The sequence below is a fragment of the Dryobates pubescens genome, chromosome 11 (assembly GCF_014839835.1).
Source record: "Dryobates pubescens isolate bDryPub1 chromosome 11, bDryPub1.pri, whole genome shotgun sequence".
Lineage (NCBI taxonomy): Eukaryota > Metazoa > Chordata > Aves > Piciformes > Picidae > Dryobates > Dryobates pubescens.
The window spans coordinates 20,309,107-20,324,536 of NC_071622.1; the positions used below are offsets into that span (position 1 = coordinate 20,309,107).

Below are 15,430 nucleotides of genomic sequence, written 5' to 3' on the forward strand. Positions count from 1 at the left end.
TCACCTTCTGTTTCCACTGACCTACTGAAAATTTTAGCTTTGTAATTTATGTGTGTTAACATTTGTAGCAAAAATAATGAGGATTCATTTACAGAGCAGTTAATTCTCTCATATTTGGTGACTGCTACACTGACTACTATTTTCAGGTAACAGAAGACTGCACACACATCTTGGCAGCATGACAGCATCAGTGAAAGAACACAGAGGACAGTATTTGTAAAGACGTGTAAATCTACATTGATTAATCTTCCATTGGATACTAAGTGCCTCTTCTACATTGATGAGACTTCTAAGTTTCTGGGAGAAGTGGGATTTCAGCTAATCTTGTCTTTGAGCTGACGCTTGTCCTATGAATATATAGGACAAAAAGAAAGTTATGTGTACGTAAAAAGAGAAGGGGAAAATGAAAAAAATAGTGTGGATTTACATAGGCCATGTGCTGTTTTCAGTATTACAAGGAATACATACTATGGTGTTTATGCAAACCACAAGACTGAAGAAAATTTGAATAGTTACTGCTTCAATTTCAAGCTAGGGACAGTAACTCATCTTTTTATGGAAGTATATGGTACATGTTTTAAGTGAACACCTATCTGTATCAGCACAAAAGCAACATAAAAAGGAAAAGCAGAAATACATGGACATAGAATTACAATCTTTAACTCTCCAGTTTGAAAAATATAACTTTATATATATCATCACTAGATGGTATAACATCTAAGAAAATGCATTCCTGAACGCTAATGGATATTAAATGCTCCAAACCACTACATGGTAGAGACAATAGCAATCAAAACTGTATTTTTACCCAAATACCACCCTCCAGGGTTGTTTTTGCCTAATGCCTATATTGCAGTGAATGTACATTATCTGTCAGTACCATGCATTCCACTGTCATTATTTCTAAATTACAGCTTGTTGGAAACTGATGGAAGCAACAGCACTATCATCTTGTCAGAACTGGTAACATAATAGTTTTCACTTTCACAATTCTATTTCTCTGTTCAATTTAGTGACCAACTAGTAATAACAGAATAAAAAGACTACATTAGCTATGCAGACAGAAGATAGGATGATATCCAGTCAAAGGCATTGAAACTTAAAAATCTTAAATGGCAGCTTTAATATTCTTTCAGGTATAAATCTTATTGCTCTAGGTTATGCTTTTTCACACTTGACTGGTGTTTTAATATTGCTTTTTGCTGACTCCACTTAATATAAAAACAATACACAGCTGTAAAAAGAAATAAAAAAAGAATAGGTTTTTTATTTTCAAGTCCAATAAAAGTAGTACAAAGGGCAACATTACATGAAATGCTAATCTAGAAATTATTTGCCTTTTGAGAATGTTAGTATTTTCTTCCCTCTCTTCTTGGGCTTAGTCTCCTATGTGTGCTTTTGTTCTTTCAAAATAAGAGGAGTGCTGTGTTCATCAGATAAAATAATTTCTGTCTACCAGACTTTTTCCTAAATTATGGCTGAATACCACTGTCTAGACCACAGTGTTAAAATGCCACTGTTAGAGCTGGTACAGTTGAGTACACAAAAAAGTGTGATTTTTGTGCTTACACAGCAATGCTTTATCCAATGGTCTCAAAACATTTTATAAATATCAGTTAATTATGTCTCTGGTGAGCTAATTATAATGGGAGTTAATAATTGCTAGGTCTCCAGTCTAAAACTGGTAAAAATATTTAGAATCTAAATATTGCAAATTGGGTGTTTCCAAATGTGATATGTACTGCATTTTTAATTTTTTGGGGTGGGATTTTTTTGATGATTACCCTTCCTCTAAACTCTTGTTAGTTTCATTTGCCATGTTTCCTAACACAGGCTATGAGCTTTTTCTGTTGTCCTTTGCCACAGAACCAATTAATCCTTGGAAGCAGTCTCCATCCTCGGTCTGGGGAAGAGAAGGGATGCTGGGAACCCAAAGAGAATCCAATCCAGCTGCACCCTTCATTTCTTTTTCTTCTATTTTCTTCTCTCTACCCTGCAAGCCTTTTCCCTCCCCAGCAGATTTGCTCCTTGTAGATCTATCTGCTCCCACTGCGTTAAAGGGATCAGAACTCATTTAGCACATCCTACCTGTGAGGGAAGGCTCTTGCCAGGGGATTCCAGTTTTTTCAGCTAAGAGCACAAAGGTGTTGGATTGCCAGGGTAAGTAAACACTTGCATACACATGCTGGTATCTTTGGAAAGCTCTCCTCATTAGTAATTGTCTAGTGTTAATGACTATTTCTTAATACGGTGTGTTGAAATTCATAATAAAATTCATTTCTACATTTCCATTTTTTTAATGAACAACACATAGTAGAATCCTTGCCTATCACCTGTAGCTTCATGTGGCAGCTTAATGGGATCTCAGGAGAGGTCCTCTGCCTTGTTCTGGAAAGAGTTTCCAGGCTAAGATGGGCTGATACTATAAATGATTCTTTGTTTCCTGTACTGAAGTGGAGGCAGATTTGTTTCATTTGACTTTTGGCTTTAAGTCCAGATAAATACATACCACATCTCCAATGTGAAACAAAACATTTTCTGTAACAATTTTCTTCCCAAAGACTCAAAACTTTTCAACCTCAGGTTGGAAATGCTGCATCCATTTTAAAGCTACCTACCCCACAGAGCACTCCTATGACTACTGTAAGCACACACTGCAAGAATTTCTTTAGAATCCTAGTCCCCTTCTCAAACTACTTCAGCATACTCCATTTCCTGAAATTTCTATTTTTTTCTCTATTTTAAAAGAAGTCATATGTGGCATTTGAAAAGTATTAAGGTATGCTGTGCATCCATATTTACAGTAACTTACTTTCTTTTGAAGGGCACAATGAAAGATGAAAATAAACATTCCTTGGAAAGCATTAAATACTGTGAAGAGATATGTCATCACAACAGTCCCCTCATTGATAAACAGCAGGCCAAATGACCATGTTAGGCCAAGGAGACACAGGAGAGCAAATGCACCCAGGACCCAGGATCTGTAAAAGAAAATTTTAGTAACGTTACTTATGAGAATATTTGTCGCCAAATCCAATATTAACATTTCAGTTTCTGCAGTTGACTTTTACTAGGTTCATATTCAAATGTAAAAATTCCTTGGGTTTAACCTTTTATCTATTAAAGAAAGAACAATTCCATTTAGTACTATTAGTCTCCAGTGAAAACAGCAAGAGTAGGTATGACCTTTTTCTTTCTCAAGAACTGCATAGGATGTCAAAACTATTTTGAAATGCAGAAGTACAGCGCAAGCCCCAGCTACTCCATTGTTTTATCTGGTTTTATAAAAGAGATTGATAAATCTGGCTTAGCCACTAATCACACAATAGATTTTAAACAGTGGTGCTGCCATATAACACCAAATAATGTGATACAAATGCACAAAGGTTAAACAGCAGATTAAAAGCCTACAGCCCAAATCTTTAATGCTCCAATACACTCAGCTAAACTGAAGCTAGATGATCTAACTTCCACATGAAGAAACCCTGCTGAAATGTGACAAAAATATGGATATTGCTCTACAGAATTGTCTAAAAAAGATTCCATTATGAATAGGTTAAGGAAAAGGAATTGTAGAGAACGGCACAGAATGAAAGGGAAAGGGAATTTAGTCAGTGAATTCCACATCTAACTAATGATCTTACTTGATAAATGGCTTATTATCTTCATAGCTAGAAAGCATTATAAGCAGAAAAGAGAAACAAAATTATTAGACAGAATTGAAACAGAAATAAATAAGAGCATTTTAATTGTCTATAAAAATTAGTCAAAATTAGGAAATTCAAAATGCAGAGGCAAGCAATTTAAAATTATAAAGGCATATAATAGTTAAAAATTCTTTAGCAAATCAGGTATCTCAAAACTAGTTAATTAAAATTAAGGGAAACTCACAATATTGACTGAGTTTGTAAAGTTAAAAATCATGCCAGAAATTTGTTAATGTAGGGTTCTATCTTACCCAGGTAAGTCCGTATTATAGTAGCCATCACAAACACGGTAATTACTGGTGTAGATGAGAAGACAGAAAAAGGAAAAGGAAGAAAAGAGAGAGATGCTAAAGATTAGCTCTCTCTCTCTCACCATGCAACATGCAATGAAGCTGATACTGACCTATCTAGAACATCTAGTTCACAATACTAGCCTTACTGAAAATCTTCCTCCACCATTTTCAACATTCCAAGCAAATCTGTAAGACCCTTTCACATCCAACCCTCAGTTTTAGAAAGTGGCACCATCCCTTCAGTGTTGGTAACAAAAACCTTTAGTACAGCAAAAAGCTACACAGAAAACAGTAAAAGACTATCTAAAGAAACAAGAGCTGCCAAAGCCTTTTAATATAACACTTATATTATTCTGCAAAAGGGATACTGCAGAACATCACCATGATAAAGTAAACATTTGTTAAATTAGCATGAAAACAGCAGATAATCTTCAAGTTAATAAAAATAATAGAGTCAAATCTCTTGGGAGACCAGGATTACCAGTAGAAACTGCTCAGAATCCCTAAATCAAAAAGTCATTTAGCAAAACAAACTTAATATAATCGTATCAGACATGCAAACAGGAACACCACTTTTGAACTGCATTTTAAATGCAAATGGAATTACTACAGTGCTGTGGCACTTCCGTGAAACAGTTTCTTGGCACTAGTTCCAGGCTGAAATTATCTAATTTTGACCAGTGTTTGTGGCATTACAGCAGCAATGGAACAAAAGCAGGATTGGCTCTGTTTGCTTCTAATTGACATCTGCAGTTGCTGGGAGACAATGGCATGTGCTCCTAATGGAGAGTAGCTTTCAATCAGTTCAGCAATCAGAAAATAATCATAGTTCTCATACTTGAACACAAAGCACTTACTTAATGTTTTCCAACCTGCTAGAGTCTGGTTTCAAAGTGTTTGAGTGCTTCACCATTTTGCACAATGTGATCACCAGGAAGATAAGATTCAGCTGTCAAAACAGGTAAGAATTAAATTAAACTACTTCAAGTAATAGGCTGAATAACGATGATGTTACAGACTAAACAAAAAAACCTGTAGTGTATTTTCAAGTATGTAGTGAAACTGGGTAACTATATCGACAGTCCATAAAAGGTTTGCAAACATGGATGAGGGGAAAAAAAATCTTAGAAATCCTTGTTTCACTTAATTTTCAAAATTAACCACATCATCATAAATCACCACAGTTAGCTCATGTCATTGTCAGTCTTGCTCTGTCTTCCAGCATGTTGTGGCCAGCCTGTCATTTCTGCCCTTGTCACCCATTTCACTGACTTCCTCCAATCTTATGGTGATCCTGTTACTGTACTATAATATTAATTGTCTTTTTATCACCCTGTCCTGCCTCTGGAATATTTTTGCCTTTGCTGGTTTCTTTCTTTAATTTTTGTTTCATTTTGTTCCTCTAAATCCCACTGGAGTCTGGAAAACAGCTTAAATTTCACTGAGGAAAGAGGAAAAGAAAAACAAAGATGCAGCAAATGCATCAAACTTAACAGGGCCACATACATAGGTGGTGCTCTCTTTCCCTCTGTATTCTGGGTTTTGTCAAAGTGAGACTGCATGACACTTGAAGGAAAGGAATATGCTTATTGTTGTGTCATTCATGTGGATAACACTGGGGAAGATACTGAAGATAATTTTTTTATAGTTTTCCTGTTATGAAATGGAATCACAGATATGAAGGGTACCAGAGGCTTTTCTTACATATTCACAGATTCTATTGGGTTGGAAAGGATCCTCAAATTTCATCTTTTCTAACCCACTACATTGAGCAGGGACACCTCCAACTAGATCAGGCTGCCCAAGGCCACATTGAGTCTGATCTTGAATGTGTCCAGGGACAGGACTTCAACCACATTCCTGAACAGTCTGTTGCAGTATTTTATCACTCTCATTGCAAAGATCTTCCTCCTTATGTCTAACCTAAATCTACCCTGCTCCACTTTAAAATCAACACCCCTTGTTCCATCACTACAAGGCCTTCTAAACAGTCTTTCTCCAGCCTTCCTGTAGGTGCTGTACGCAAAGGCAAGCATTTCAAAGCACAGGTAAGTCAAATACAAGGGACCTGACCCTTGCTTCCAAGACTTTGCAAGCGGATTTTCTTCCTCTATATTTGAAAGAGTTTCTTGCATATTTTGGTAGCTGACATAACATGAACTTCTTGAGCCTGCTTATGAAAAAAATGACTTCAATTTACTTTTCATGAAAACAAACAGATTAAGAGCTAGAAGACATGCCCCGTGCCAATCCTAATGTAAAGCAACTTTGGCTGCAAGCTATACAACCAGGAGAGCACAATCCAGTTCAGAATAGTATTTGCAGCACAGCTGGAAGCTAATCCTTGCCTAAATAGCTACCCTGGAGTATCCTGTATTGTACTAGTAACATCATTCTTGGATCAAAAACTCATAGATATGGCTTAGCCCATAAATGACTGCTTTATAAAATGAGGTTTTTATCCACTGATTCTTTGTACAACTGAAGTGCTGGTTTGACATGTGAAAAGCAAAAGCTTGTATTTACATAGGGAGATTCTTTTGGTGCAACACAAGCAGACATGGCCCTACCCTAGAGCCTGACCAAGCTCCAGCGTATGACGCAGGTTTTATTTAGACACTCAGCTCTGTCTGTCTGTATGTCCTTGCTGGACTAGAGAGTAACTGTACATAGCAATTCTTAATAGACACTTTAATTCTAATTTAGGTACAGACACCCAAAAGCAGCCACAGAAATAATAATGCTTGTACTGCAGTAACTGAAAAAGTTCTTCCAAGAAGAAAAAAAAAAAGGTGCAAAATATCTACTCTGAAGTAACTATGACAACAGAGCATATGATACCAGTTTCTCTGTCTCTGTGACATCTTGCATACTTTTTAGTTTCAGCAGTCAAAAGACCACAATTTGCTGTTTGTTCAAACATGCTAGCATCTCTGTTACATATTATATCTTGGTCAAAAGCCTACTTTGCCTACTTACAAATACAGTAACCAAACCTTTCTTAGATCCCTTTTTGGATCCCTTATGCTATTCATGTAAAAACTTACTGTTTTGGAGGAACTCATGAGTTAAATAGTTTTAGGCATCCTGCCTTTTTATTACAGAAGATGCTGAACAGCCAGGGAAGGAAACTTGTTGCAGAATAATTACTTTTAGAAAGAATGGTTGAATTACTTTTTCTTGCTGACAAATTTGGGGAAGAAGGAGGAGGAAACATTTAGTACTTCTGCATTTATTTGTACCAACTTTGTACCAGGAAAGCTTTTTCAGCCCTATGCAACCTGGTCTGAGCTCAGATGAGCCTGTTTCCAGCAGGAGGTTGGACCACAGGTCTCCTGACTTCCCTTCCAAAAACCTGAATGTTTCACAACTATTTGAGAGCGAAACTGCTACTCATCTAAGTAAACCAATCTGTAAATGTTTTCCAAATTTGACAGATGGTCTCAGCAGGACACCTTTATTTAATAATTTTCTCCACAAACACACAGTACTCTGTGATTACACAAAGACCTACATGAATGGCAAGTTTGGCTTTCAGAAGCAAACTTAGTAAAAGGAAAAACAGGCCTCACACAATGACTTTCTCATTAGTTCACGTAATGTGAAGAGCTAGTGACAGGCTGGGCCTTATCTTGACAAGTGGGCTGTGTCCATCCAAAATCTGCATTTGAAAAGTACCTCTCTCCTTCAATGATAATAAAACATACAAATATACCGTGTAGCCACAGACATAACACACAGTGTATATATATCAACCGTTGTGAAATTACACCCCTGATAAAGTCAGTAAAATATTTTCCATGCTGCACCTCTAAAAATCAGACCATAGCTCTTTCAAAGGCTAAAAGAAGAATTTGAAAGTCTGATCAGGCATCAGGTTTGGATTTGAAGATTCTGCTGTGATACTAAGTGACAAAACACACAGTAGATGGAGATATAATATGAGATCTCTTAAAACATTATCTGTTTACAATATGTGAAAATGCAGACAGATGGTATTTTATTAATGTCTATAGTAGGCTTTTGATGCAATTTCTAAAGTATATTATTCACTATAAAAATAATTCACAGGATTCCACAGGAAAGAAAGACAATTTGAAACATACATTTAAAAGTAACCACTTTAAAATAGAAAATTTTAAACCTTTTTACAGTAATACTCAAATGCAAGACCCTGGAAGATTATGCTTCTTTCAAAGCCAACACACAGAGGGCCATTGTAGTCTGGATGATGGGTTAGTGAGGTGGATTGAAAACTGGTTGAAGGAAAGAAGTCAAATTGTGGTCAATGGGGCAGAGTCTAGTTCGAGGCCTGTATCTAGAGGAGTCCCTCAGGGGTTGGTACTGGGAAATCAGGAGGCACTGGACATGAAAAATGTTGTAAGCAGGAATTCTGTCTTTCTAGCACCTGAAACCTATATGATTTTGAGAGAGGCAGTGTCTTCAGGAAAAATAGACTTTTTTTTTGTTAGAAGTGGATGGACAGGATTTGAATTAGTAGTAGGTACAATGAACTAGTAGATTTGGCTAGATTTTGCAAAGATTACAATACATTTTCCCCCAAGCTATGTATTAATACCATTTATTAAGTTCTACTATAGAAAGAGATATGTGTATGATTTATATACATAAGCTTACAAATAAAGTCCATTTCCATACACAATGCTAGAGATGTATGCATCTGCTTTTATATGTCCACTGACTGTGGTGAAGTAATGCAACAGGACATACTAGGAACTAGTGCTAAAACAACCTGTGATAGCCTAACGTATTGGCTCCACCTGTAAGAAGCAAATTTCAGTAGGTTTGGCTGAATCAAAGTCTAACCAGCATCACCCATTCCTTGGATATGAATGAATATGGGTTGAGACAGAAGTCAAAATACTCAGGCTTTTCTGACCACAGATTACAGGAGTGCACTGTTTGTTTTATAGCCATGAACTTGCTCAACTGAATCACGTGCACCTGAGCTTAGCAGCTTAAAATTCATTCCACACAGCCTGCAGTGCTGACATGGATATGATAAGACAGAAGAACAGAAACACCACTCTGAAGTAACCTAGCTGAACTGCACATGTTCTGACCCTTTTTGAACTCCCCGGAGCTTTTGTTACCTGGCAAATGCAGTTCTAAAACTCCTCTTGTATCTCCAGATCTTTGCTCTTAGCCATGCAGAAGCCTGTTTCTCTCTGGGACTGGCAGTGAGAGAGGTGCTCTCTAAAGCAGGCTTCTAAATGAGTGTGCACATTGAACTCTTACTGAACTGAATTAATTATTAAAGATGCAGATGGAGCTGTCCAAATGATAAGAACAGCTCCTGACGTATCATGATCCAAGCTTTCATTAAATCATTTCAGGCATACTAATGGTTTCCCACTGCTCATTACTTACATGCTCTTTTCTCATAGATATAATAACCCTGGTGCCCAAAGGCATGACAGGCTATGGAAATAGTGAAGTTGAAAGTTCCTCAGAAGATGTACTGAGGAACTTTGTGCTTCCCACCCTCATTTTGTGCAAATCTGTACACAGATACAAGTGCAAATGCTTATAAACTCAGGAGAAAAATTTGTAAATTAAAGTAGTAAGGAGTATTTCCCCAAAAGAGTTTATATGCATTGACAGTACTATTAAACAGATAATCATAAAAGTGATTTGATCAACATGTTAAAAAGCTTTCTAAGGTGAAATTCTTGCATGCTACTGACACAAAGTAAGCTACACTACAAATATAGCTCTTCAGTTACACTGCACATGACATATTATTTTTCAGTCATTACACTTTTCACATTTCTTCTTCTAGTCTCTCTTGCTTTCTCAGTTGGGATGATTAGAGGGCAAAGAAATTGCTAGAGAAGAATTACTCCCAGGAACTGTGCTGTGATTGCTACCTGCTGTTTCATATTTTTTGAAGTTGGGAATGCTGCTCCCAAAGGCCTTTTGTGTCTGAGCCTAAATGATTTGCTGGAGGATAATAATGTCATGGCCAGTAAATAATAGTGAACTATGTCTGTACATGGTCAATATGATTAAATGTCCTTCACCTCTATTCTCACTGTGACCTGGTTATGAGGAAGTGAAAAAGCCATCGGCAATGCCCAAAGCTTCCCATGTGAAACGTTATTTTAAAGCATGGGAGAGAAATAGAGGTGACTTAGCAAAATACTTCCAGTAACAATAAAATAAAAAGCTAGACACAAAAAGAACTACCACCACACAATCGGGCTGGGGGTAAATGAACTATTGTGGCACGAAAGTTAGAACTATTTCCTAGTAATGATTACAACAACTGCAAGAAACACCTCTGTGTGTAGAAATATTCTCTAGCATATTGAAAATACGGAGTATATCTTTAAATTGCAATTGTAGGATTAATTAAGAAAGAGAGTATCATCTTGAGACTTGATTTAATTTAAATGTATTTAGAATAAATTGTGTCCAATTATTATGGTCTCTACTTAAATCTTTAAAATGCTGTAATTTTTCTAATTCAACTCATATACACATGAGTGTTGGCATCTGTGATTATTTTTTTGAAAATATGCCCATGAACTCCAGCAACTTCTACACTGCACAACTATCTTTTTTATGTGAGTGCTCAAGGACTGAAATAGGTTTTGATATAATCAGAGTAAACCCAACATAAATATACATAAGCTTATTTCAATACTGAAGATACTAGGAAAAAAGAAAGTACCTGCAGAAGACTGGAAAAGTACATTTTAAATAAAGTTCCATAACTGAAGTACCAGTCTATTTTCACATGGAGGGGTAATGTACAAAAGGGGTATAAGCTACAAAAAGTGTTGAAATAGCACATCTGTCATACAGATCTATGAAAGTCAGAAATTCCAAAATTATGCCCAATTATGTGCTTCACTGTGAAAAATAGTAACCAAATGCAATGTCTACATTTGGAAATTCAAGGGAACTGATCTTCTGTTACCATTTCACAGCTCTACTACTGCACAAAGGCAGGAGAACAGGTAACTATTTACACTTTCAAAAGCATGAAAAAAAAGTAATAAATCTTTCTGAACTATCAGTAGTTATAAGAAAAGCTCACCATGCACACAAGCTACGTTCCCCAGATCAGCCTTCTAGAGTATATCTGAACTAGCAGAGAAAACTGAAGTGAGCCAAAATGCACATTCATTTTCTTTTCAAATTCGTATGTGGTAGAGTGTTGGCATTATTAGTCTGAAGTAACAGGGAGATGGTTTATTTCCCTGGGTTGACAGATGACTGTGTGCTTTTTACCTGAAAGCACTCAGAGAACGGACGAGTGATTTATGATCACAACATTGAATCTTAAATGGCCAATAGAGCACATTGCTGTGGGGGTACAGATAGGTGTGCATGCAGACAATGACTTTACTCAAGCGACTGCAAGAATGTGCATATGCTTTTTACTGGTTACATAATATTCTATTATTTTCTAGTAAAACAGGTGAACTTTATGTCTGACATATATTACATGTAGCATAAATACAGTAGTCATGGAAAAATACACATACGCAAATACAAGGACAAATATTGTGTAAATGTAATGAAATAAAGTATTTATTTAATTACCCAATGAGTTAGAGCATCCTTTTGAGATAATGATGTTGGATAATTAACAGTTAAATTGTGGACTGTGTACAGTAGTGACTCAGTTGAAAACAATAATAATGATTCCTTTTAAAAAAACCCTGTGTTTAGTACTTCATTGATTTTTCGTATGACTACACATGTCAATACAACCTTTGGAATTCAAGTCAGCAGCAAAAGATGGCTATGTTGAAGTGCCACCACAGCTTTGACAATTAATCCTTTGGTCAGCACTTTTAGAAGTTTTTTTAAACATTTATACAACCACTGTTCACACTACAAATTGTTTATAAGCATTTTCATGAAATGTCTTGCAAATAATGATGGTATTGACTGATGTTATTCAATCTTTTCAACTTCACTGTGAGGCAACAAGAAAGGAAATGAACAAAAGAAGTTCTTACCAAAATAATAAAGGTAACGGGTCCAATGAAACTCCAGATAAAATAGTTATCTACATGGAGCCAGCAACTATTATGGTGGAAACAGAGAATGAAAAGTGAACAATTGCATTAGCATCTCACTACAACAAATGGAAACTGCAGAAATATTTCTTAAGCTAAAATTTTGCCAGTAAATAACAAAAAATATTGCATAATACAACTTAGTCTGTGGACAGTTCTTCCTAACCGGAAACTCTTTTAATGAGTCCTGTTCAATAACCCTACTGAACTTGAAAATACTATTATCAAGAACAGCCAACATCTATGAGGAAACAAAAGCAAAATGAGCTCTCTCAGTCAAAACACTTTATCACAGGCTAATGAATCTAACATCAGTAAATATTTTCCACATGTTTTCCATGTAAAGGCTTCAAAATCAGCTTTTAACTTTGTATCCTATGCAAAGTGCTTTCTCCTGAGGAATACAAGACAGAAAATATTCAGATGCCATGTTTTACTGAAAAAGAGTTTGGTATAAATTAGGTGTCCCAACTGGGAGTTGAACAGTAGAGAAACAATACATATGATACCAGATCAAGTAACATGTAAACCTATTAGGGTCAACTTCACTTAGCGATTCATTTTTCATACTGCCCAGCTCCCTGCTGAATTGCTCTTATTTGTCTTTCATCAGTAGTAAAATTAAGCAGCTCTCTTGTAGTCAACAGTATCTTTTCCATTCTGCAACTAATTTCATCAAAGTAAACACTACTGGAAGGTAAAATCCATGCCTCCAGCAACTAAAATCCTCAGAAATGTTTTCTGTCTACTTTCTGTCACTTTATATGTATATAGTTCTGTATTTTCGTAAAGAAAAGGCAGAAGCTAATTTTAATCCAACTCTATTTTCCTGATTATCAAAGTGAAATACATGGGTTGAAATATCGTATTGTTGTAATTCAGGACGAGAGTTAGCTAGAGGGGCAGTTAAACAAAGAGATCTAATGAGGCATTAGCTTAAAACTAGGTGGTTAGTCCTGTCAGATACTTTGAGATTTTTTACTTAATACACATTTGAGGCCAAAAAGTTATTTACTTTTTCAATTTGTTTCAGGTCAATCTTTCGTGTTCAAAGAAAGACCATAATTTAGAATCAGTCTCTCTAGAGTACAAATCCTCTGAACCTAGAGAATTACAAAAGACTTGATTGTAATTTGTGCACAGCGTTGCCATTCTGTTACAAATAAAGCTTTCAGATGGTATTTTAGTCTGTCAGGGACCCTGTGACAGCTAATAGGCTTTAAAAAATTATTCACTTGAAAAACACTCAGGTCACTTGCAATTACTTACGCTTTCTCTGTTCCATAGCTCTTATAGTCAATAGCTGCTGAGACACCAACTACTGTAGCAGGGAAGAGGTAGCCAGCAACGTAATAGTACTTCTTCCTAGAATATTCACTTTCAAATACTTCTACTAACATTAGATAAAGCTGCACTCCTTCTAGACACATCCAGGCAAAGGCTGCCAGGAAGAAAAAGTGTAAGAGACCTGCAAATATTGGACATGCAATCTGTGAAGAAAAAAAGAAAAGATGGAAATATAAACCACAAAATCTTCACATTATTACACCTCCAGCTGAACAGTGTGCAATAAAACAGCATATACAGTTATCTTTCACCAATTTGGGAGTATTTTCCCTACATGAAAACATACACAATATTTGAAAATATTAATGTAAGCTCAATAGCTACAGAAAGTAAATTATCTAAGTAGTGTGAGTGAAGATAAGGAAATCATGACCTCACCTCCCAGTGTTCAATTGTAGAGTGGATGTTTTAATTTTATAAGCAACTCTTTTAATTTTGAAACTGATATGGTTTTAGCACTTACAGTTTAGATAATCTGAGACATGAACAGTTGGTTCTAGATGCATAATGTAATACTGCTAATTTAAAATTATGAAGCAGACATCAGGCCATTTTTATCTGCTATAATTTGGAAGATTCTGCTGTTATATGAGAAATCAATCTGAGTTTTCTCCATTTGGCTGAGTTCTGGATGAAACTGTACCAAATTATTAGATTTCAACTGAGTGAATTGATTCAGAATTGATGTTACCAATGCTGCCAAAAACCTTCCATGAATGTGCAGTTTAAAGAATGTGTAAATATACAGGTAAGGCTTTGCACTACTATATATGTAAAAGTAGTTAATAGCAGTTGAGACATGAATACACATAGAAAACATCTATATGTTTCTAGTACGTCCACACTTAATTCCATCTCCTCTTTCAAAAGTTTAACCAACTCCTTCATTAATACCTGGTGTTTCTCAACTGAAAATGAGAAACGTTGCAGTAAGTGGGAAATTAAGGCCACAGTGGTATTTTTAATGGATGTAAATACTATTTATGAACATGTCTATCTTATTTTCACACTGAGCATTTTACTTCAGCGTTGCTGTGTCAGAATGCTGAAAGCTTGGCAGTGTTGTCACGTTTTACTTCAAATCCATTTCAAACAGTCATTTCAGAGAACAAAATCAGCACATAACAGAGAAAACTTACCTTGTACTCTGTCTTATCGATGCCTATTAGGAAAATGAACTCAGCAATGAACAGGTTGATACAAAGGTTCTTGTGAATAGTGTTACGATCACTTTGCAGGCCACGGAAAAAACAGAATGTAAAGATGCATATGGCCAGGCAAACAAGAGAGATGACAATTCCCACCCAGGTGATGACAGTGAGGAGCAATTCGTGCACTCCATCTTTGTACTAGAAATAACCAAGAATGGAGAAAATTAACATGACTCTTTATGCCTATAAACAAACACCCAATTTTCACAGGTAGCATCCAGAAAAGTTGCTTGTTTATTACATGACAAGGGCAAATGTACTCAGTAATTTCCCAGTCTCAGGTCAGCTTCCCAGAAGAGCAGTATTAGATTAAGTAAAAAAGGAGCAGGCCTTTGAGAAAAACATGAATTAAGTCAGGTCAGATCTTTTTCTGTGGCTTGCTGTAAACTTGTCAGACAAGAAAAAGCAGAAAAAAATAACCTTTTGAAAATGCTGCTAGGCTCTGACACAAAGAAATAGAAGTGTTTTCCCCAGGACCTCCTATAAGAGTACGTGTTCTTTTCTATGGACCTGCAACTCCACAGCAGAGAAGCAAGCAACAATTTACACACTGGTTAAGCCAAAGCAAAATATGTTATGTGTGTAATTCCATCTCTAATCTCACGTTTAGCTAAAGAAAGTTGCTCACTTCAGTTGTGACACTTTTGTTATCTCAGTTATCTCTTGATCAACCTTCCTGAATACAATGGCTTTATGAGAAGTCTCATATCCTTGCAAATATTGCATGCTCTAAGCCCGCTGACATCCACTAAGTGCTTTAACCAGACAACAAAATTTCAGAGTACGAAGAAGCATTTAAACAACCAGTATGGAAG

General features: G+C 36.1%; 1 protein-coding gene across 19 annotated transcripts in view; it reads right to left on the reverse strand.

Moving 5' to 3' along the window:
• Positions 1 to 15,430, reverse strand: part of ADGRL2 (adhesion G protein-coupled receptor L2) — a 316,422-nt gene that overhangs the window by 11,108 nt on the left and 289,884 nt on the right. For 8 of the 19 annotated variants that reach the window (XM_054165502.1, XM_054165503.1, XM_054165510.1 and 5 more), the window contains 7 exons: positions 14,544 to 14,753; positions 13,327 to 13,547; positions 11,998 to 12,064; positions 4,858 to 4,949; positions 3,959 to 4,003; positions 3,645 to 3,671; positions 2,813 to 2,981 (listed from right to left, as the gene is read on the reverse strand). In XM_054165502.1, the coding sequence (XP_054021477.1) occupies positions 2,813 to 2,981; positions 3,645 to 3,671; positions 3,959 to 4,003; positions 4,858 to 4,949; positions 11,998 to 12,064; positions 13,327 to 13,547; positions 14,544 to 14,753 (831 nt within the window). The remainder of the gene's footprint in view (positions 1 to 2,812; positions 2,982 to 3,644; positions 3,672 to 3,958; positions 4,004 to 4,857; positions 4,950 to 11,997; positions 12,065 to 13,326; positions 13,548 to 14,543; positions 14,754 to 15,430) is intronic. The other 11 variants (XM_054165513.1, XM_054165507.1, XM_054165511.1 and 8 more) reach the window with 3 other exon arrangements.